Source organism: Callorhinus ursinus, unplaced genomic scaffold, assembly GCF_003265705.2.
Source record: "Callorhinus ursinus isolate GAN/ISIS: 27379988/994484 unplaced genomic scaffold, GSC_fseal_2.0 scaffold10, whole genome shotgun sequence".
Lineage (NCBI taxonomy): Eukaryota > Metazoa > Chordata > Mammalia > Carnivora > Otariidae > Callorhinus > Callorhinus ursinus.
In genome coordinates this window covers 77211795-77233600 of record NW_027397072.1, presented here as the reverse complement: position 1 = coordinate 77233600, position 21806 = coordinate 77211795, and the positions used below count along the sequence as shown (strand labels likewise).

At 50.5% G+C, this 21806-nt stretch overlaps 2 protein-coding genes across 2 annotated transcripts; both read left to right on the top strand.

Moving 5' to 3' along the window:
* Window positions 1–922: 922 nt before the first annotated feature.
* Window positions 923–12120, top strand: ANKRD39 (ankyrin repeat domain 39). The gene is made up of 4 exons (XM_025868951.2): window positions 923–1067; window positions 6327–6430; window positions 6861–7064; window positions 11726–12120. Exons 1-4 carry the CDS (start codon window positions 968–970, stop codon window positions 11867–11869), a joined length of 552 nt encoding a protein of 183 aa, XP_025724736.1. The 5' UTR covers window positions 923–967; the 3' UTR covers window positions 11870–12120.
* Window positions 12121–14403: 2283 nt separating this feature from the next.
* On the top strand, window positions 14404–21157 carry ANKRD23 (ankyrin repeat domain 23). Its single transcript, XM_073897949.1, is given in 8 exon segments — window positions 14404–14430; window positions 15734–16114; window positions 16117–16185; window positions 16911–17036; window positions 17272–17369; window positions 17453–17638; window positions 17861–17970; window positions 18077–21157. Coding segments are annotated over 8 exon segments (1596 nt in total). The 3' UTR covers window positions 18676–21157.
* Window positions 21158–21806: the final 649 nt, after the last annotated feature.

Genomic DNA, 21806 nt, shown 5'->3' with positions numbered 1-21806 from the left:
CCTTCTGCCTACCCTCCAGGAATATTCGCCTCGAATGCTTCAGCGATGTAGAACATGGAACTTGCCCCACCACCACCCAGGGTGCACCAAGCCACTGTCCTATGGGAGGAGTGGGCACAGGGAGGGCCCAGATACTTGTAAGGAAGGGAAGACCCAGCCTGGATTCATGTCCACAGATGGAGGCAGTTGTGAAATGGCCTCCCTACATTTGACTGGTCCGGAGGGCCTGCAGTGGCCGAAAGGGGCTGCTGCCCTGGGTGTCCTTAGCTGTAGGAAAGGGCTGTGATCTGCTGACTTCTGGGTACACTAAGCTTCCATCATGGTCAGTAAACCTCAGGCCCTAAGATGTCTTGCTATATGAAGATAGGTACGGTAAAGTAGGCTCCCACTGGAGTTGGCGAGTTCCGCACAACCCACGGCCCTTGTACTTGCCCTTGGGGCTTATGTGCTCCCAGTGGCAAAAGCTGTGGCCACCTGCCTCCCACGGGTTTTCAGGAAATGGGCAGGAGGCACGGGCGGTGGAAAGGGGAAGCGAGGTCACTGGGCCTGGGGTGGTGCGGAAAGACGGGGCGGAGGACCTTGGGGCGCGCCCGGCGACTCCCTGCCCTAGGGAAACCGGTGGGACGCAGGGAACCTTGGAGGGCTGGGCTCTGGCGGGCGGCCGAGCCGCCCGCTGCGTCCCCACACCCTACAGGGCTCCACACGCCCTACAAGGCCGCCGGCCCGGGAGCCATCCGCCTGCAGTCGGGGTCTGGGCATCCTGCGCGGTGCCCTCGGCACTCTGCTTAGCCTGGGACGCCCTCGCGCGGCCTCCTCGGAGCGCGGGGCAGCGCCGCAAGCCCCGCCCCGCCGCCTCGATTGGTTCCCGAGCTACTGGCGCTGCTGCGTCCGCCCCGCCTCGCCCCACCCACCCGTCGCGGTCGCGCGTGCGCACAACAGCCGGGGCGGAGGGGGCTCCGGGGCCGACATGGCGGCGCCGCGGCCCTGCGCGGACGGCTCTTGCTGCTCCTGGACGGGTGCGGCGTCCGGCGTGCAGCAAACGCTGGACGAGATGGACTTCGACAGGGGTGAGACTCCCGGCTTTCTCCAGATCGCGGAACAAGGAGATGGCCGAGAAGCGGGGCCCCGAGGGCCGCAGTGGGCCTGGTGGGAGCGCAGGCGGACGGTGGGCTTATAGCCCCCGCGTCATTGAGATCCCGCCAGGGACCTGGCACGAGCTCGGCCTCTAGAAACTTCGTCTCGCGTGCAGGTTGGGAAACGGAGGCCCTCGTTTCGGTAACTTTCCCAAGTGTTCGGCGCGGCTTCTCAGCTGGTGCGCCCGCGGGAGGCTTGGGCCCTCTCGGGTGGCTGGGCGGGGGTCGGGAAGCAGAATCTGCAGCCGGGGTATTGCAGCCACCCCGAGGGCAGCTTCAGAGGGAGGGCTGCGCTGCGAAGGGAACTAACGTTCTGACCTCTGATGTGAGCCCCGATGTGTCAGGCCCTGTATGGTTTTAGATACGTATACACATGGCCCTCGACGCAGGGGATGTTATCTCCACCTTTGGGGCCCAGAGAGGTAACTCTCTTACCCCACGCTGTAAGGAGATGATATCGCCTCTAAGGAATAGAGTAAAGCTGAAAAACAAGTCCGCTCTTCCTCGGAGGCCCTGTATCACCTGTCAGTGCAGAGGCAGTTTTTGCAGTAATAACACTCTCATCAGCTGTTGGGTGGATGCTACGGCTTTTTACGCATTCTGATTTAACTTATGTTAAGTGGCTCTTGCACCTGCTTACCTCCCTCCACGTCGCCACCCTCTGGACTTCTGAAGCAATTCCCTCCTGGGCCTTCCTGCTTCCTCTCCTGCCCTCCTACAAAGTTTTCTACTCCACACAGAAGCCAGAGTAACCGTTTGAATATATTAAACCAGATAATTTCATTGCTTTTAGAGTAAGTTCAAATTCCCTTCGTGGCCTACAAAACTGTGTGACCTAATCGTTGCCTATTCTCCTCCTCCGCTCCCACTTTATTTCTCATCCTTTTCTTCCCCCGCTCTGTACTTCAGCCACACTGGGCTCGTTTTGGTTTCACAGACATGCAAGATCTCTTTCTGACTTAAAGCCGTGGTACTTGCTGTCCCAGCTCCTTGCAGTGAACTTTCTGCAGCATTAGGCTAGCTAATGCTTTCCTTCTGGTCTTGGCTCAAATGTCACCTCCTCAGAGAGACTCACCCTGAACACTGCATTCTGGTAGTTTTCAACTGGGGCGGTGGGCAACACCCCATTCTAGTAGTTCTCAACTGGGTGGGGGCAGTTGCAGTTCTGTTCCTTAAGGGTCTTTGGCAATGTCTAGAAACAATTTCAGGTGTTACACCTGGGAGGATGCTACAGTCATCTAGTAGGTAGAGGCCAAAGATGCTAGTCTACATCCCACAATGCACAGGACCGTTCCTCATAACCAAGAATTAACTGGCCTACAGTGCCAGTTGTGCAGCTGTTAAGAAAGAAACCTTGCCCTGTCCAAAGTAGGGTCCCTTCCGTTCCAGGTTACTCTGATATATCACCTTGCTTTCATCAAAGCAGTTTTTACAACCTGATATTATTTTGTTTGCTTACTCATTATTTCCCACACGTGGGAAAGATCCTTATCATGTGGGTTTGTTTTTTTCATATTTCCTCTCTGGGTTCATTTTCCCTTTTCCTGAAGTATAGCTTTTAAGAGTTTTTTCAGTGAGTATGATTCTTCATCTCCCTCTCTCTCTTTCCCTGTCTTGACTGGTAGGTTAGCCGGGTATAAAATTCTAGACTGACAATTATTTTACCCCCCTCAAACCTTTGAAAATAGTGTTTATCTTCTTTTTCTGCTACTGCTGTTAAGAATTCTGCTGGGAGCGCCTGGGTGGTTCATTCAGAAGAGCGAGTGACTCGTGATCTCGAGGTCATTAGTTCAAGCCCCATGTTGGGTGTAGAGATCACTAAAAAATAAATAAGGAAATAAATAAACTTAAAAAAAAATCCTGATAATCTGATTATAGTTCTTCAGTGACTAATGATCTTTTCTTTTTGGTAACTTAAATCTTCTCTTTATTCTTGAGGCCTGGTCATTTTACCATGGTAGATATGTTTTGATTAATTCTCCTTGGGATTTAATGTGGTTTTCATCTGAGAACTCATTGTTGTCTTTACTTCAGAATAATTCTCAGACGTTATCTCTTCAGGCATTTCCTCTCTCCCGTTCTGTCCAATTTCTCTCTTTTTTTTGTTTGAAACTCCTATTAGACATGTTGGTACATTCTGCCTTTCATGTTTTCTTACCTCTCTTTAATATTTTTCTCTTTACCATTCTGCATTCTGGGTGATTTCCAAGTCATTCATTCCCTCCCGGGTGGGTCTGAAGTACTGTCCAGCTATCTGTTGTTGTTGTTTTAGTTCAGTGATTCTATTTTTTAATTTACTGACTTTTAATTAATTTATTTTTAAAAGATTTTATTTATCTGAGAGAGAGAGACCGTGAGAGAGGGAATACAAGCAGAGGGAGTGGGAGGGAGAAGCGGGCTTCCCGCCAAGGAGGGAGCCCGATGTGGGGCTCGATCCCAGAACCCTGGGATCACGACCTGAGTTGAAGGCAGACGCTCAATGACTGACCCAGGTGCACCTACTGACTTTTTTAAAAGCAATCTCTACACCCACTCTGGGGCTTGAACTCATGACCCTGAGATCAAGAGTCACATGCTCTACTGGCTGAGCCAGTCAGGCACCCCTGACTTTGTTTCAGATCTCCCTGTTCTTTTTTTTCTCCCTAATGTTCTGCTGATTTGTAAATTGTATTCCTTCATCTCTGTGAACACACTAAATGTTGTTTTAAAGTCTTTTAGATTGTGCTATTATGGCTCTTTTTTTTTTTTTTTTTTGCTTTGATTATATTCTGTTTTTATTGTGTCGTTTACTTTGGGTGGTAAATCATGGCTTGGGAACACGGATGTTAAGCACCGAACTAAGATTTGTTTTGCCAAAACAGAGAGTCAGCTAAGAGTAAGTTTGTGTACTGTCAGAAGCACATTGTGAGGTGTTGAAATAGAGCATATGGTGCTAGTCTTCTTCTCTAATTGTGAAAGGACCCTGTCTCGAGGGACCATTGCCTTGGCTTGTGGGACTTGTGTGATGGTCACTTGACTTCAGCACCCTCCTGGCTTCATGAAAAGACACAGAGACGTGAGTAGAGGGAGCAGCCGATGCTCTTTCCAAATGGGAATGAAGAAGGGGCTGAACGGAGAGTGTTTCCCTCCTTGACTCTGGCAGTTGTTTAAGTTTCTCTGTTCATCTGGAAATAATGTAGCTTATATTTGAATCCACTTTTTAAAACGTTTGGACTTTTATAAATGGTTGAAATTCTGTCCATTCCTGAACGGACGAATTCAGGAGAGGCCAGGGCTCCACTGTTCTGCCTATTGTGCCCCATGGGCCTCTGGGGAGTCCCTTCATTTATTCATCTTTTCTTTGTTTTGCACACTTTGGATCCAGTTTTGAAGAGGCAATCCTGACGGATGCTACTGTGACAAGAACTTGCTGAGTATCTTCACCAAAGGGGGCAGATTCTGAGGCTGGATTTTTCTCACTTGTGGCTACTGTACTAACAGCAGTCCTGCGAGTCCTAAAGTCCTCCATGCCTTCTGTCCCTACAGCATCCCTTCAGTAGGCTCAGATGCAGGCGAACTGAGCACAGCAGTTGCGGGGTTCTAGACACTGAGCGCGGCGTGCGGGGGATCTATGGCTCATTTTGGAAGTATGCATTTTTCCATTGGTTGTATTTGCTATCTCTTGTGGCAGTGGATTACCTCTTTGCAACTTTTAATTTTTGAGCTCACGGGGGGCAGGGGGTGTCTTCTCTTGTTAGAGATTATCCACAACAGAGCCACACCTTTGTTGGCTTGTGGAAGTATCCTTATGGGACATTTTTTTTTTAAAAGTTGCCTCTGCTCAGCCCTTATAGCATTCACCGTCTGGATCCATTTTTATGACAGATCCTTAGCTTGGGGGTTTTGCTCCCTGAGGCTATAAAAAGATACAGGTCCCCTTATACAGTGATGTATGTCAACTATTTCTCCATAAAGCTGGAAAAGATATCATACAGTTAATGAAGTTTACATGATGGGAAAAATGCAAAAATAAATAAATATATGTATACATATATCTCCAAGTTTCTTCGGCCCTTGCTGTCTTCTCACACCTCTTGAAATGGTGCCTTTCTCATTTAAGTTTCTCTTCAGATATCACCTTATCAGAGATGCCATCCCTGACCACTGCTTGTATCCCTTCTCTGTTTTCTTTTTCTTCATAGCCCTTAGCACCACCTGATTCCTCTCATTTTTTTTTCTCATCTGTTTCCTTTAATTAGAAAGTAACCTCCATAAGACCAAAGCTTTGGGGCAGCCCTGGGGATTGGGGACCTTTAATTCTGGGCTGGCCTCTAGTACGCAGAACAGTGCCAGATACTTGATAGGTATTCAGTAAATATTTGCTGAATGAGTGAACTGCCTGGGCCTGGTAGCTTGCTTTCTGCTGCTATTCAGGAAAGTAGAGATTTTCTAGTCCCAGTTCACCCATGAGGTGGTACTTCCTGTCTCCCAGCTTTGTGCGCGGAACCTTGTTGTGTCTGTTCCTGGCCATGCACATGCCCTGCGGCCTTTGCTCCAGACTCTGCCTAGTTGTTCAAGCCGGAGCCTCTAAGATGTGTGTCTGTTTACAAGGACTTTGGGGTTTCTGCAGATGGAGTACCTGCTCACCACTTTGGCTATGGGTTTCATCTTCTCTGGCAACTCGCAGTGTCCTTATCTTGCTTTTGAATTTGCCTGTGTATTCGGACATTTGAAACATTACTTTATTCAATATTTATGTGTTTGAAGTGGGAAGAAGGGATTTGCGCCAGTCCAGCCCTACTGCCTTGATTAGATAAAGCCCCTTTGTCCGTCTTGCTCACAGCTTTCTCACCAGCTCCTAGGACAGTCCTTAGCACAGAGATTTCAGTTAAATTTTTTAAAAGATTTTGTTTAATTAATTAATTAATGTATGTATGTATGTATTTATGGGAGGGGCAGAGGGAGAGAGAATCTCAAGCTGAGCGCAGAGTCTGACTCGGGGCTTGATCCCAGGACCCTGAGATCATGATCTGTGCCCAAACCAAGGGTCAGGCACGCAACTGACTGAGCCACCCAGGAGCCCCTCAGTTAATATTTGTGGAATGAGTAAATCCCCCATTTTATAGGTGAGAAAATGGTGGTCAAGAAGTCAAGGAAGCACTGAAAGTCTCCAGTCATTCAGCATTATTCAGCACTTTGGTTGTCTTTCCACAGGAATCTGGTCGGCAGCCCTGAATGGAGACCTAAGCCGAGTGAAATATTTCATCCAGAAGGCAGCAGACCCTAGCCAGCCCGACTCGGCTGGCTACACGGCTCTGGTGAGCTGCGGAGGGGACTCCCACTCGGGGTATCTGCCCTCTCTGGCGGGGGTGGGGGTTGTTGCCTGTGCTGCCGCCCGTTCTTCTCTCCCAGCAGGTTTTGTGGAAGAAGCACACAAGCATTGTGTGAACCTTGTTCTTGGTTTGTTTTTTTCCTTAATTAGTGTTAAGTGCTTTACATCACTTATAATTTCGTTTACCTAACAATCCTGTGAGGTAGGAATGATTATTATCCCCACTTTGCTGTTGAGGAAGCTGATGGTAGAAATGAAGCAGCTTGTTCAGGTCACACGGCTGACGGACGTGGCCCCTGAGGTCATTACCGTCCTCTCGCCTACCCTGTAGCCTGCTCCAGAGCCCACGCTCTCCCCCGCCCACCGCCCTGCCGCCTGCCTGGGCTCTGTCTGACCTCGCTTTCCGTTCCCTGCAGCACTATGCCAGCCGCAATGGGCACTATGCCGTGTGCCAGTTCCTGCTGGAGAGCGGGGCTAAGTGTGACGCCCAAACGCACGGGGGCGCCACCGCGCTGCACCGGGCCAGCTACTGTGGGCACACCGAAATCGCACGCCTCCTGCTGTCTCACGGGTCCAACCCTAGGTTGGTGGACGACGATGGCATGACCAGTCTGCACAAGGTATGCCGCCCTCCCCGCTTCACAATCTTGGCTTTTGTTCAGTGGAGCAAACACGGGGAAAGCAGAGAAGCACTTGTAATGTCCATGCTTACCAGTCATCACTTGAGGGTTAATGTCCAGTGCCCCAGCATTTTCCCTGGGTGTGTAAATTAGAATTACACATACGGCGTCATCTTTTTTTCCTTTGCTTTCATGATATGTCATGAATGCTTTTCCGTGAAGTCAGTTTTCTGAAGCTCACATCTACTCTCGCCTACCCATGTAGCCTGCTTGCTGTACGGTAGCCAGGGTGACCACTTCATTCACTTTCTGCTGACCAGAAATACCTATACTTGGTGAAGAGTTTGAGGAGTACAAAACAGTGCAGCATGAAAATGTCTCCCTTCCACCCTGACCCCTGGTCCCTCAGTCTTCTGGGACACCCTGCTCAAGGCATCACTTTTACTGATTGCTTATGCATTTTAGAGAAGCGGTTTATGCATATTTATGGTGTGCGTGTGTAAATGTATTCTCTTATGAACTTTAAAATAGAAAAATGTAAGTTGACTGCATGACTTACCGTGAGAGCCTATGGCAGACGCTTTTTGCTGTCCACCAAAAATTTGTGCTCGCTTTTTCATATTAGAGACCTGTCTCTCAGACGGGGCTCTACAATCACAGACTATGTTCCGCTCCCTAGTGTGGCGAGTTCTCAGCCACTAGAAGACAAGACACACTGACGAGCTTTTTTTCCAGGAGGAGAGCTTTTAGGAGCCAGTGTTCCTACTCCGCACACTCTACTCCGTCGCCCCAGCCCGTAACAGAGACACCTAGGGGTTGGCAGATTCCCCAGCAAGCAACCTGGACTTCAGAAACATGGTAGGACAGAAAGGTGCTTGCTTAGCGACAGCAGCCTTGAAATGTTACGGCCACAAAGATAGAGTTCTTGTTTTTATTTTGTACACCTGACTGTTGAATACCATGTTATAATCATTATTTTTTAATGTATGGTGGGAGTGGGGGTAACACTTTGGTAGAGACACTAGTAGATATATTAAAAAAATACAGGGCGCCTGTGTGGCTCAGTCGTTAAGTGGCTGCCTTCGACTCAGGTCATGGTCCCAGGGTCCTGGGATCGAGTCCCACATCGGGCTCCCTGCTCAGCGGGAAGCCTGCTTCTCCCTCTCCCACGCCCCCTGCTTGTGTTCCTGCTCTTGCTGTCTCTGTCAAATAAATAAAAATCTTAAAAAAAAAAATGTAGCAGGTTTTGATTTTGTTTTTTATACTTCATGATACACCTTATAGAGGCACGCCTCTGAGATACGCAGGCCACGGTCATAAAGCAAGTCGGACAAGTTTGGTTTCCCAGGACACATAAAAATTATGTTTATACTGTAGGCTATTTAGTGTACAATAGCATTATGTCCAAAAGAATCATGTATGAAACTTAATTTAAAAATACTTTATTGCTAACAGATGCTAGCCATCATCTGACCTTTCAGCAAGTTGTAATCTTTTAACTGGTAGAGGGTCTTAGCTCGATGTGGATAACTGCTCAGCGTATCAGGGAGCTCAGGGTAGTGGTTGCTGAAGGTTTAAGAAACTGCTGTGGCACACTGGTTCTTGAAATAAGACAGCAATGGACTTTGCCACATTGACTCTTCCTTTCACTGGAGCGCTGAGAGGCCATTGCAGGGCTATTAACTGGCTTTCAGTATTGTCATTCAGGGAGTAGGGAGGTACAAGGCAGAGAGAAAGACTGGGGTAGCAGTCAGAACCCATACATTATCGATTAGCTCCTCTGTCTTATATCGGTGCAGTTCAGGCATCCCAAAATAGAGTAGTAACATCAGAGATCAGTGATCACAGATGACAAATATAATAATGATGAAAAAGTTTGAAGTAGTTCAGGAATTACAAAAATGTGGCACAGAGATACGAAGTGAGCAAATGCTGTTGGAAAATGGCACCAATAGACCTGCTCGGTGCGGCGTTGCCAGAGATCTTCACTTTGTAGAAACACAGTATCTGCATAGTGCAGTAAAGCAAGGTGCAACAAAATGAGGTGTGCCTGTGTAGAAAATAGTCAAACACAGAAGCAGAGAGTGGGATGGTGGTTGCCGGGGCTGTGTGTGTGTGGGGGGGTGCTGTTGAGCTGGCACAGCGTCCCTGAGGGGAGCTGATGAAGCGCAGCAGATCTGCACTGTGTCAGTAGGTGACCGTGCTTAACAAACTTGAAGTTTGTCAAGAAGGGGGCGCGCCTGGCTGGCTCAGTCGGTAGAGCATGGGACTCGTCATCTCAGCGCTGCGTTGGGTGTGGATGGGGGTGTGTGGCTATCCTTTAACAAAAAACAATTACCAAAAAATTATAAAAAAATAGATTTGTTAAGAAGTCAGATCTCATGTGAAGTGTTCTTACCATAATAAAAAATTGGGTGGGGGGCTGTTTCAAGGACCAACTGAAGTTTTAGGAAGCCAGATGTATTTCATTGTCCAAGGATTTGCAGATAATAGTACCCTTGGCGTGCACTCAAGGGAAGATGTCAACATTTCCCTCCTCCAGTTTCTTTTTTCTCTTTTTTTCTTTCTTTTTTCTCTTTTCCTTTCCTTTCTTTCCTTTCTTTTCTTTCTTTTAAGTCATCTTTATGCCCAACATGAGGCTCAGACTCCCCACTTAAGATCAAGACTTTCATGCTCTTCCGACTGAACCAGCCAGGTGCCACTCTCTTGAGCTCCCATCCCCTTGTCACTTACACTCAGGCCCCCTTTCTTTCTCTCTCTCTTTTTTTAAGATTTTATTTATGTATCTGACAGAGACACAGTGATAGAGGGAACACAAGCAGGGGGAGTGGGAGAGGGAGAAGCAAGCTTCATGTGGAGCAGGGAGCCCGATGCGGGGCTCGATCCCAGGACCCTGGGATCACGACCTGAGCCAAAGGCAGACGCTTAACGACTGAGCCACCCAGGCGCCCCCTCAGGCCCCCTTTCTTGACCCTGTCATGGTTGACACTCCAGGACCTTACCTGTCAAGCTATCCCCAGCTCGATGCCTCTCCTCTCCCGGTTTTCATCTGGCTTGTTTCTGTCCTTCCTTCTGGATCTTAGCTTCTACATCACACTCTCAGAGAGCTTTCCTGTTCTCAGACGTGGGTAGCTCCCCCAACTGTGTGTGCAAAAGCACCCTGCACTTGACTCCTCATAACTTTTCTCCCTCCTAAATTCCGTCTGAGCTCTCTCTCCCCAGAGACAGTGAAGACTTGATCTTGTTTACTGTGGTAGCCCCAGCTCCTAGCACAGGTGCCCAGTGAATATTTGCTTAGTGAACAACTGGATGGCGTTTTATTTTTTTAAGATCCTTGCCAGTTGAAGAGGCAGATTGCTTATTCCTTGATGGTCTACACTGGTGTTGCTCAGACGGTGTAACTCCCTTGGAGGGTGTGTATGGCGGGACACTGCGTGCATGGTGCTGGCTGGTCTTACAGCCTGAGGCTTTTTCAATGCATCTCCAGCCTTTCCTTCAGGAGATGCAGATATGGGAAGAGTTAGGAATTGTTCTTTTTTTTTTTTTTAACAAATAAGCTACTTGCAAACTTTGGTACTTTTTTTTCTACAAAATTCTTTGGAATGCATTTCACATCTCCCCAGAATGCACCCCAGAACTGCTCACAACATACCACTGCCTGAATTGAGGCAACAAAACTGAGAACCTTAGGTCTGTACTCATCAAGAGGACCTCCTAAATAAAGATCTGGATTCAAATTTGAGGTGGTATTTGCTACTAATATTGATACCTCTCAAAAGCCCCGTGGTACATCAGTGACTGTTGGGAAGAGCAGGGAATAGAGTGCTATAACATGGTTGTTAAAGTTGAGACTTGGCAGTCAGACCTGCTTTAGGGTCCCCCAGGCTCCCACACCAGCACTGTGACATTGGATAAGTCACTTACCTTGTATGAGCCTGTTTCTTCATCTATAAAGTGGGAATGATGATAGTTCCTACCTCTTACGGTTATCATGAAAGTTATATAAGCTAATCTGTGTAAATCACCTTAACACTTTTTTCTGGAGGAGGTAGGTTAAAAATTGACGTCCAGGTTGGGATCGTCTATTTCAAAGGAAGAGGAGAAAGCCGGGAACCTGGACCCATTTTTCTCTGCTCATCTGTGCGTTCCCAGAGGGCAGAGGCCGTGTCTGGTGTATCTTGTGCCTACGGTGCCCAGCTGATAGATGACTGAACATTTATAAAAGACACTTAGAGATCCAAGGTTTTATATTTGTTTTTGTTTGTTTAAAGATTTTATTTTTAAGTAATCTCTATACCCAACGTGGGACTTGAACTCACAATCCTGAGACCAAGAGTTGCATGCTCCATCAACTGAGCCAGCCAGGTGCCCGTCTGTATTTATTTTTAATGTGCAGGCCTGGACAGAGAAGAATGGCTGCTGAGCAGAGGACACCAGAAAGAAAAACTCAAGCTAACCGCCAGGAATGGCACTAGAGAATTCCACCAATCTTTATGCAAGTTGTTGGGATTTGGTAGGGATTAGGGGAAATCTACTCAAATAGCCTGTGTCTCCCATTTCCATAAGACCTGTTTTAGGACCAAGAGATTCCCCGAAGTGGAGCAAGAAAGGGTAGAGCCCAGTGGGGATATGGCTTTTGATTCGGGCATCTTTCTCCACAGGCTGCTGAGAAGGGTCATGTGGACATTTGCTCCCTGCTGTTAGAACACAGCCCAGCCCTGAAGGCTGTCCGGGATCGGAAGGCACGACTAGCATGTGACCTGCTGCCCTGCGACAGTGACCTGTGGGACCTGTTGGCCACCTGAGCCACCACCTTTCTGTCTCAGGCTGCCTTGCAAGAGGACCCAGACTAGCCCTCCTAGCCCCTGCCTTGGCCAGCATCCGGGCTGCAGGGTGGAAACCTGAAGCCTGAAGAGCCCTATTCTGGCCACTCTGGGAGTGAGGGAGTAGATGTGGGGCTGCAAGTGCTTAAGCCTGGAGAGATGATCATATTCTAAATTAGTTCATGTGGAAACATTTATCCGTTTGGAAAAAATAAAGTTGTAGCCTTACCTCATCTCATGCACAAAAATAAATTTCAAGTAGATTAAAGACTTAAGTAGAAAAACAGAACTACGTAAGTATTAGAAGAAACTGGGACATATGACAAATTAAAAGCTGCTTTCTAGCTGAATGCCCTTGGGAAAGGTCACTTTGCCCGTCTGTCCCTGCTTCCTCATCTGTGAGGTGAGGATGATTATAATGGCCTGCTTCGGTGGCCTTGTGGAGGTTAAATGAGCGAATATATGGAGGGCACCAGAGTGTGCCAGGCATGCTGCAAACTGTCAGAGTGCACACTTCCTCACCTTTTGTTTTAACAACCTGATAGACCGCCTGTCTTCGCTGAACTTCCTGTCCATAACTATGGCCTGTTTAAAGATTTTCTTCCTTTTATTGATTCATTGGAGTTATGTATTCTGGATATTAATCTTGTTTTTATATATATATATATATATATATATATTTTTTTTTTTTTTTACCATCACTTTGTTGGTATCTGTTCATGGAAATTGGTATACCCACCTCAGATGGGGGTTTGGAAATATCTATTAAAATTTAGATGAGGGCCAATAATTTGATATCTCTGTAGCCACCTAGAGAAATACCCACATATACAAAGATAATTTACTTACAGAGACATCTACAGAGCTGTGCTATAATGTAAGGAAGAAAGGAGGTAAGCTAAGTGCTGTGCTCCCTGCTAGGGAAAGGATTAAATTCTGGTACATGTGTCATTGGAGTGCAGTGTGAGACTAACATGGAAAGTGTGCTGAGGTGCAGTCACAGTATGATGCCTCTTCAGACCTGTCTATGGAAACCTGTATGTACGTACACAAAATTACAGGAAAAATGTTGATACATATTACACTGGTACCTGGGGTGTCCCTTGGTCTGCTGTGGTGAGAATGGTTTGTCAAGTGCATCTTGAGCTTTATTGGTTATGTTTCAGTTTTTTACAAGGAGTAATTTTTTGTAAGAATTAATACCAATTTCCTGTGGAAGAAACTAGTTTTCTGGTGAGAATTTCAGATGAAGCGTGTTGAAGATGCCCTTGTCCTTGAATGTTGAAGAAGAGTTTTAGAGTCGGCAGATAGAGACCAAAGCCAAAGTCTGTCTTGTCTTTCTTACCCTCACTCTAGTCTAGGCTGCTCTCCCTTTTCATAACCAAAGGCAAGAAATCACCTTTGACAAAAACCCCTGACACATAAGGACTGAGTTTCTTTTAAAAGCTCTGGGTTCCCTAAGTCTCAGAACTTGGATGTATTTACTGAGAAGCCAGCTGTGGGTGGAACCATTCCCAGCCCTTTGGGGCCTTGGGCTGTCCTTGACCTGTACTTCTCCCTCCCTCTTGTTCTGGTCAGCCCTGCTCATATAGTTCCAGTTCGGGAGTCTTATTTACTATCAGATTTCCTTTCAAAGGTCAAGGCAGAATTCAAGGCCCAGCTGGGTGAAGAGCATGCTGGGCATCTTAAATGAGGAAGTTTGACTTTGGTGGCTTGAGACAGGTTGATTTGTGACTAGATTAATGGCTAACATTCCATACTTGGACCCGGAGAGGGTCTCAGTCCAGCTTCTCTGTGGGATGGCACGCTCCCTGCCCAGGAGAGCATCAGGTAGGGACCTGCATGTGTGGGGCATGGAAGGCTTTTCAAGAGGCAGGGGCTGCTGATGACAGGCTGGACTTGGCTCCTGGCCGTGGTGTAGTTTAATACACTGGCTCTCGGAGTGGTGAGGGAGAAGTGGGGGGCGCCTGGGCTAGGAAAGCAAAAGTATGGAGGGCAGCCTTGAAGCTGGGAGTGGGGAAGTTGCTTGAAGCCTGATCTCCTGTAGGTGCCATGCGGATTCCTGCCGCAGACGTCAGCCTCTTGGGCCTTTCCTTCCCAAGGTCCTCTCTAGGATTCTGGCTTCCTTTGGTTAGAATAGGCTGGCTGGGTCTTTCAGGGTCTCAGGCACCTAGACCTGTGGCAACATGGAGGCTCACGCTCGACTTTTTTCTAGTGACCCAGGCACCCCTGGCCACACATTGGCCGAATTACTCCTGAGCAGGTGTAGGGGATGGCACAGGTGCAGGAGAGTGGGTGTCTGAGGCTGCACCTCATGCAGCTCAAAGCAGCTCCTGCCTTCAGCGGGCTGCACGCCCACACTGGTATTTTGGTCAGCGTTACAGAACCACTGAGCTATCTGGCCCGGGCACAAGCCCCTGGCCTGCCCTGCCCCCAGGAGCCAGCTCTCCTGTAAAAGGGCTGAGCAGCTCAGCTCCTCTCGCTGGGGGCGTGAAGAGCAGGGGGAGCGGGGGACCATGGACGTCCTCAGCATCCAGTAGTTGGTAAGGACACGTGGCGGCGGGGGTGGGAGGCAGGTCATGGTCTAGACGTCCCCAGGCCGGCCCAGCAGAACCAGGAGGTCCGGCTGGAGGAGGGCAGCTGCTTCCTGTGGTCGGAGGATTAGGTGCAGGAGCAGAAACAGGCAGTTGTTTTCTGTCCAGTTCTGTGAGGTGGTGACAGACGAAGCAACGGGAAGATACTGGGTGATGGTGTAGACGTGAGAACCCTCGAGTTTAGGGAGTCTTCCCCTGGACTGCGATGGCAAAACAGGAAACGGAGGCTACTTCAGAACACACGAGTGTAGCTGCGGCGTGGGTTGAGCTCAGCTGCTGCCATAGCCATTGCTCTGGAAATGGTCCAGAGGGTCTGGCTGCCTTGGTTGGGGAGGAAGAAGGGTGCTCTTGAGTTCCCTGGGCAGAGAGAGGAACGGTCACACCGGTGACACTTTGGTGAGGTGGGGCCCGGGAGGCCCAGGAGTCACGCTGCTCAGCAAGCCCCACTGTGACCCTGCCCGCTGCAGCCTCTCGGCGGGGGTGGGGGGGGGTGCGGAGGCAGCTTGCAGGCCCAGAGGAGTGTTAGGTTGCCGGCGTTGGCTTTAGAAGAGAACACCGTTCGTTCTCTGTGGCTGGAAGCCCTAGGCTCTACCATTCTATTATCCCAACTTTTTCCCCTCTCCCCTAGGGTGCTTATTCCTCAGTGCTTCCCAGCTCCTGAACCCTGGTGGGGGCAGGAAGGAAGAGATCACTGTATGGTGGGTTCTGCCCCAGTTTCCTCCTCACAGCCCCTTGAGCTAGGTGCTAGTTTTATCCCATTCTAGTGATGAAGAAACAGTTTCACAAGAGCCAAGATTTGAACCCAGGAATTCAGAATTTTACCCAGGAGGCATCTCTGTTCCTCTGAGCTCGGGGTCAGGTGGCAGTATGGCGTGACCTGATAGGAATGTAAGGACGACAGCCCAGGAGGGAAGCTGAGGTGTCACCTGTCCTGAGCGTACCTGGACACAAGCCCAGCAGTATAAATAGACATGGTGTCATGCCCCCAACCCTATGTCCCGCGACAGGACATGGTAGGCGGCAGTTATCCTCCTGGGCCCTGGGCAACACTACAGTGGGTGAGAGCCAAGAGCCATGGGCATCAGGGAGCATGCCAGCAGAGCGCCAGGAAGCTTCGCCAAGGTCAGGCCACTCTCACATCCACAACGCTATCTCTGTAGGTCAGCTCTTGTCAGGATCCCTGTACTGCACAGCTGTGTTGCCTAAGGCTTCCTCATTTTTCTGAGTCTTTATCCTTATCTCGCTCCTACAGGTACGTGGAGACAGAGTTGGAAACAAAGTGTCGGGATGTGGACATGGAGTTCCTGATCCTGGAGGCGGGCCTGGGGTCTGGAGGCTGGGAGCCCAAGAGGCCGTGGCCCGGGAGCGGTGGAAACTGGGAGAAGAGAAGAAAGCAGTGCTGGGGATGGGGGGTGGCAGGTGCCAACCTCGAGGCGGGCAGGCTCTGAGCCCCGAGGACCTCGGGTGGCTGGGGTCCCTCCTGTGGGCGGGAGAGGCGAGGGCCAGACCAACCCGGAGCCTGTCCCTGAGGCCTTGGCACCCTGTGGCTGACCGCTGGTCTGCTCTTGTGCCCCAGCTTGAGAGATTTAACAGCTCCAGACTGAATCTGGAGACTCTGGCTGACCTGGAAAACGGTTCAAAGATGGGGGGGAGAGGTGACTGAAATGCAGAGTCCCCCCTAGGGCACGTGAGCCCGTGGTTAAGGTGAGAAGTCGGGGTGGGGTGGGGGGGTGAACACCTGGGGCTTGAGTTTGTGAGGAAGCACTTCCTGTCCCTGCGGGAGGGCTTGGGGAAGAGCAGACACCGCCAGGGCCTGCTGAGCTGGACAGACTCCGTTCTGGAGGCCCCACAGCCCTCCAGGACCACACACGCAGTGACTTCAACAGAGATTGATTCTCCCAGTTCTGGAGGCTGGAAGTCTGAGATCAAAGTCTGACGGCTGTGGGAGAGAATCTGTCCCCGCCAGTCTTCTAGCTTTTGGTGCTTGGTGGCTAGCTTTGGTATGCCTCGGCTTGTGGGTGCCTCCCCCCGATCTCTGCCTGAGTTCACATGACACTCACACTATGCCGCTGTGCCCACGTCCCCTTTCATTAAGAACACCAGTCATTGGATTAGGGCCCACTTTACTCGCGTGACTTCATCTTAATTACAGCCGCAATGACCCTATTTCCAAATAAGGCCGCATTCTGAGGTCCTGGGGTTGGGACTTCAACATATAAACTTGGGGGGGGGGGCACGGCAACCCATAATGGGTGTAATAGGTGCTCCGTCGGTCCGAATCTGGGGTGGGGAAGGGGGTTAAGAATTACAGTTTGGAGCAGCCACCAACCAACATGTAGTCCTCAGCCGGCTCTTGGGAGCTGCTAGGCTAGACTGGTGAAGACCGCGTTTTGCGAAAGTGATTTGGTCTGGTCCTATAACCTACCCAGCCGCAGCCCCAGGCCCAGCTGGAGTCTGTGGGCCTGGAGATGCTCCTGAAGGCAGCTGCCGAGAGCCGGGAGGCCCTGACTGGCAAGTACCTGATAGATGGAAGGGACCCCAGTGCCCATGACAAGGTAGCAAGCGGGGGGACTCAGACTACAATATCAGAGCTGCAGGGGTGCTATCCCCCGTGTGTTCCAGTCCTGGCCTGGGAAACTGTGGGCCTTTCCGGAGCTGGGAGGGAGGGGCCCTCAGTGCGAGCAGGGAGCTGGTGTGTGCATTTGGGGAAGCTAGTCCTGGGACGAGGACCCAGGGCCAGGCCTCTAGGGGGTGGCCATACTCCGCCTGATGTCCCGTCTCCACCCCCAGCTGCACCACGCCGCCTTGCACTGGGCCTGTCCGAAGGGTCACGGCCAGCTCATGACCAAGCTGGTGGAGGCAGGTGCCGCCGTGGACACTCGCGACTTGGTGAGAACCGGGGAGGACCCACCGTCATGGCAGACCCTGTCCACATCAGAGCGTGTCTGTACGTCGGTGCTTTTGTTTGGTGGCTGGACAGGACGCCGGTGTTCTGGGCCTGCTGTGGGCGACACCTGGACATCCTCAAACAGCTGCTTAACCAGGGAGCCCAGGTCAACGCCCGCGACGGTGCGGGACGCGCTGCTGCGGGGTGGCCTGTTCCCAGGGAAGAGAAAGCACAGCCCCTTGGTGTTGCAAGGTGGCCTCCCCCTGGAGGGTGACAGGAATTCTCACCCCTTAGATCTGGAGCACCCCCCCCCCCCCCCCACCTGGCAGTGCGCATGAGACAGTGACTGCCTGGAGCATCGTCGCATGTGGACCCACACTGATGCCCAGGACGAGGCAGGTGCTTGCTGTTTGGTTTGGGTCTGCTCCACCAGGGGATGGGGACTCAGGGAGCCTGAGCTCGGCGACCGCTCGTGCCCACTGGACCCTGCAGTGGGGGCGTTGTCAGGAGGAGGAGCCCCCTTTCCCCAAAGGAAGGGTACACAGCTGTGCATGAGGCTGCGTGGCATGGCCACTACAAAACCACGCGGGTGCTGCTGCTCCGTAGGGCCAGGCTGTGGAATATGCTAGGCCCCGGCCCCCTGGTCTGAGGAGGGGGGGGGGCTCCTACGCAGGAGAAAAAAACTGATCCAGGGCCCTCATTCGTAAGCTTCGGGGACCCCAGTGCAGCTGGTGCAAGACGGGCAGCAGGGCGTCCGGGAAGCACTGCAGGCCCCCCACAGGACACCCTTGCACCCGGTCCTGCCGCCCGCAGTCCCGCAGGGTCACTTCTCAGCCACCATTCCACCCTCTTCACCGCCCCCCCCCCCCCCCCCCGCGTGCCCTCACGGTTGGTCGTCCGCACCCCTCTGTGGTCCTCGTCCCTCTGGCCAGCCCCGCCCAGCAGGTGACAGAGGGTCGGCGAGGACTTGCTCCCCGCTGCGCTGTGCACCAGGAAGGGCTGACACGGGGAACCCCAGGGAAGCCGGACACAAAGTGGGTCCCCAGCAGCCCAGGTTGGAGCAAAACCGAAGAGTCCTAAGCCTCAAGCTGCCCAGGGCTGGGCGCTCGATGCCCCCCCCCAATCCTCCGCCTTGGGCGACTCAGCCCCTCCCTCCACAAGGGCCAGTTTCCCGCCCGGTGGGGCTGCAGCCTGCAGCCGGCAGCCGCCATCCAGGCCACACGGCTATGGGGCACGCCCGCAGCTGGCCGAGGCCCTCGGGGCAGGGCTTTCGCTGGGGACTCCACTGCCAGCAGCAGCAAGCCTGAGAGCCGGTGGAGTGGCTGCAGCCAGCTCGGGCTTTACAGCTCCCGGAGTTGGGTGTGGCAGGCTGGAGGGGGTGCCCGACAGGGTTGAGGCCCCAGTGCAGCACCCGCCCAGTACCAGCATGGTTGCCTCAGAAGCCAGAGCTCACGTTTATTTTCCGGAAACCTCGTGCCTACGTCTGCAGGCCTTGGTCAGCCTGCCTGCCACTCTCTAGCTGGCTAGCTGATGGCGCCCCTTGCAGGGGTGACATGCCTGGGAGCTGGGGATTGCTTGTGGCCCACCCAACTTTTGGGGTGGCGGCCCGCAACCCTCCTTTGCCCCAGGCAACGTCACCCTAGCAGTAGAGCCTGAGCTCTGGCCTGGGCCACGCGGCCGCACCTGCTCAGCCCTGGAGGGGAAGCAGAGAGCGAGCAGCACCCCTCCCGCTCCCCCCTCGGCTGCGTGGTGGCGGGTTTAGGACCCAGCCGCACACAAGTTCTCCTCACGCTTCCTTCCCCTTACCGCCTTTTCTCTTTCATGCTGTGCTGGCGGCTGGGTCCTGAACTGGCACAAAGTGAGTTTTAAGGAACTCTGCCCCAAATGGAGAACCACAGGCAGAGACACCAGCTGATGAAGGGTCAGCCTCCCTCATGTACATAAAGTACCTGGATGGACATCCATTTTGCAGCAGTTCTTTCTAGTCTAACGCTGGTGGCCTTCTTAGGCCAAGCACAAGGCTATTCCATGTGAAAAAGCGACTACAGCCCCCATACACCTCTTGCCACGTGCAGCTCCAGCCCTGCAGGGGAACTGTGGTGACAGTTCACCCCGGTGCTTGGAGCCATAGGAGAAACAGGTGTTCAAGTTCATGGAGAAGACAACTCTCCATCTAGAAGATGGAGGCCTTTTATACAGTTCATTTTTTGTTCATTAAAACTGTTGACTATCCATCACAGCCTAGCTGTCTGTTCTGTGCTGGGCGGTGGGGGCAGCTCATTAGGCCCAGGACCTGGTCTTCCTCAGCAGCAAAAGCTCAACCTGTTAACCATACTGGCCTGACAGCAAGACAGGCCCCCAAGTGCAGAGTCGGGAGTCCAGGCACTTGGCTCTTTGTGCTCAAGGCATCTCTCCGCTCGTTGATGGCCAAGTTCAAAGAGCAGTGGTTCTCAGCCTTGGCTGCTTAACACAATCACAAGGAAGGTTTTAAAAGACCTGATGTGCAAGCTAATTAAATCAGTGTCTCTAGGGGTGGGACCCAGGTATCCCCATCATCATGCAGACGACATGGAGGAAATCCTTAGGAATCTACAAAAAACACCTAGAATAAGGGAGTTCAGCAAGATCTCAGGATATAAGATAAACCTACAAAGACGTATTTCTACATATTAGCGATGACTACATGAACACAAAAATTAAAAGCACAGTACCACTTAAAGTTGACTTTAAAAACAAAATACTTAGATGTAAATCTAACACTTAAGGACTTGTATGTTGAAAACTGCAACACACCAATGAATGAAATCAAAGATGACAAATAAATGAGAGACATACCTTGTTCGTGGATTGGAAGTTGAGATCTAGTAAAGATGTCAATTCTCCCCAAATTGATACACAGCTTTAATGCAGCTCCTACCAAATATCCCAGCAAGATTTTTTTGTAGATATAGTTAATAAGATGATTTAAAAACTCAGTAAGGTGCACCGGAGTAGCTCAGCTGGTTAAGTATCCAACTCTTGATTTTGGCTCAGGTTATGATCTCAGGGTCTTGGGATCAAACCCCACATCAGGCTCCCTGCTCAGTGGGGAGTGTGCTTCTCCCGCTCCCTTTGAGCCCCCCACCCCCCCCGTGCTCTCTCACTCTATCTCAACTATTTATCTATTTTTAAAGATTTTATTTATTTGACAGAGAAAGACACAGCGAGAGAGGGAACACAAGCTGGGGGAGTGAGAGAGGGAGAAGCAGGCCTCCAGCAGATCAGGGAGCCCGATGCGGGGCTCGATCTCAGGACCCTGGGATCATGACCTGAGCCGAAGGCAGACGCTTAACGACTGAGCCACCCAGGCACCCCTCAAATTTTAATAGAAACATAGCTAAAACAATTTTGAAAAAGTGGGAGGAGCCAGTCTACCCAATTTCAAGACTTACTATAAAACTATGATAATCGAGGCGCCTGGGTGCCTCAGTAGGTTAAGCATCTGCCTTCGGCTCAGGTCATGATCCCGGAGTCTGGGGATCAAGCCCCACACTGGGCTCCAGGCTCAGCGGGGAGTCTGCTTCTCCCTCTCCCTCTGCTCCTTCCCCTGCTCGCTCAAATAAAATCTTAAAAAAAAAAAAAAAAAGCTACAATAATCAAGACAATGTGGTACTGATGGAGGGACATACATAGATCAATGGAACAAAACAGACAACCCAGAAATAGACACAAATATGCCCAACTGATTTTTGACAAAGGTGTAAAAGAAATTCAAGGGGCGCCTGGGTGGTTCAGTTGTTAAGCGTCTGCCTTCGGCTCAGGTCATGATCCCGGGGTCCTGGGATTGAGCCCTGCATCAGGCTGCCTCTTCGGGAAGCCTGCTTCTCCCTCTCCCACTCCCCTTGCTTGTGTTCCCTGTCTCTGTCAAATAAATAAAATCTTAAAAAAAAAAAAATTCAATAGAGGAAAAAGCATTTTCGACAAATGGTGCTGGAGTAAATGGACGTCTACAGGCTAAAAAACAGAACAAAACAAAAAACAAAAACCCTTGACCTAAATCTTACACAAAAGTTAACGCAAAATGGATCACATAAAGCATAAAACTATAAAAACTTTAGGGAAAAAAAAAACCTAGGAGACAATCTTTGGGATCTAGGACTAGGTAAAGAATTCTTAGACATGATACCAAAAGCACAATCTGTAAAAGAAAACTGGTAAACTGCACTTCATCAAAATTAACAACTTTTGCTCTATAAAGGATCCTGTTAAGAGAATGAAAAAATAAGCTAGAGACTGGGAGAAAATATTTGCAAACCAAAAACCCAAGAAAGGACTAGTATTTAGGATAAAGAACTCTCAAAACAACAGTAAAAGACCAAACAATCCAACTAGAAATGGGTGAAAAACAAGAACAGATACTTCACAAAAGCACATGAAAAGCTATACACCAGCCATTATG

Coding starts and splice junctions, on each gene's coding strand:
- ANKRD39 (XM_025868951.2), top strand. CDS start 968: ATGGCGGCGCCGCGGCCCTGCGCGGACGGCTCTTGCTGCTCCTGGACG. Junction 1,068..6,326: donor CGAGATGGACTTCGACAGGG/GTGAGACTCCCG, acceptor GTCTTTCCACAG/GAATCTGGTCGGCAGCCCTG. Junction 6,431..6,860: donor CGGCTGGCTACACGGCTCTG/GTGAGCTGCGGA, acceptor CGTTCCCTGCAG/CACTATGCCAGCCGCAATGG.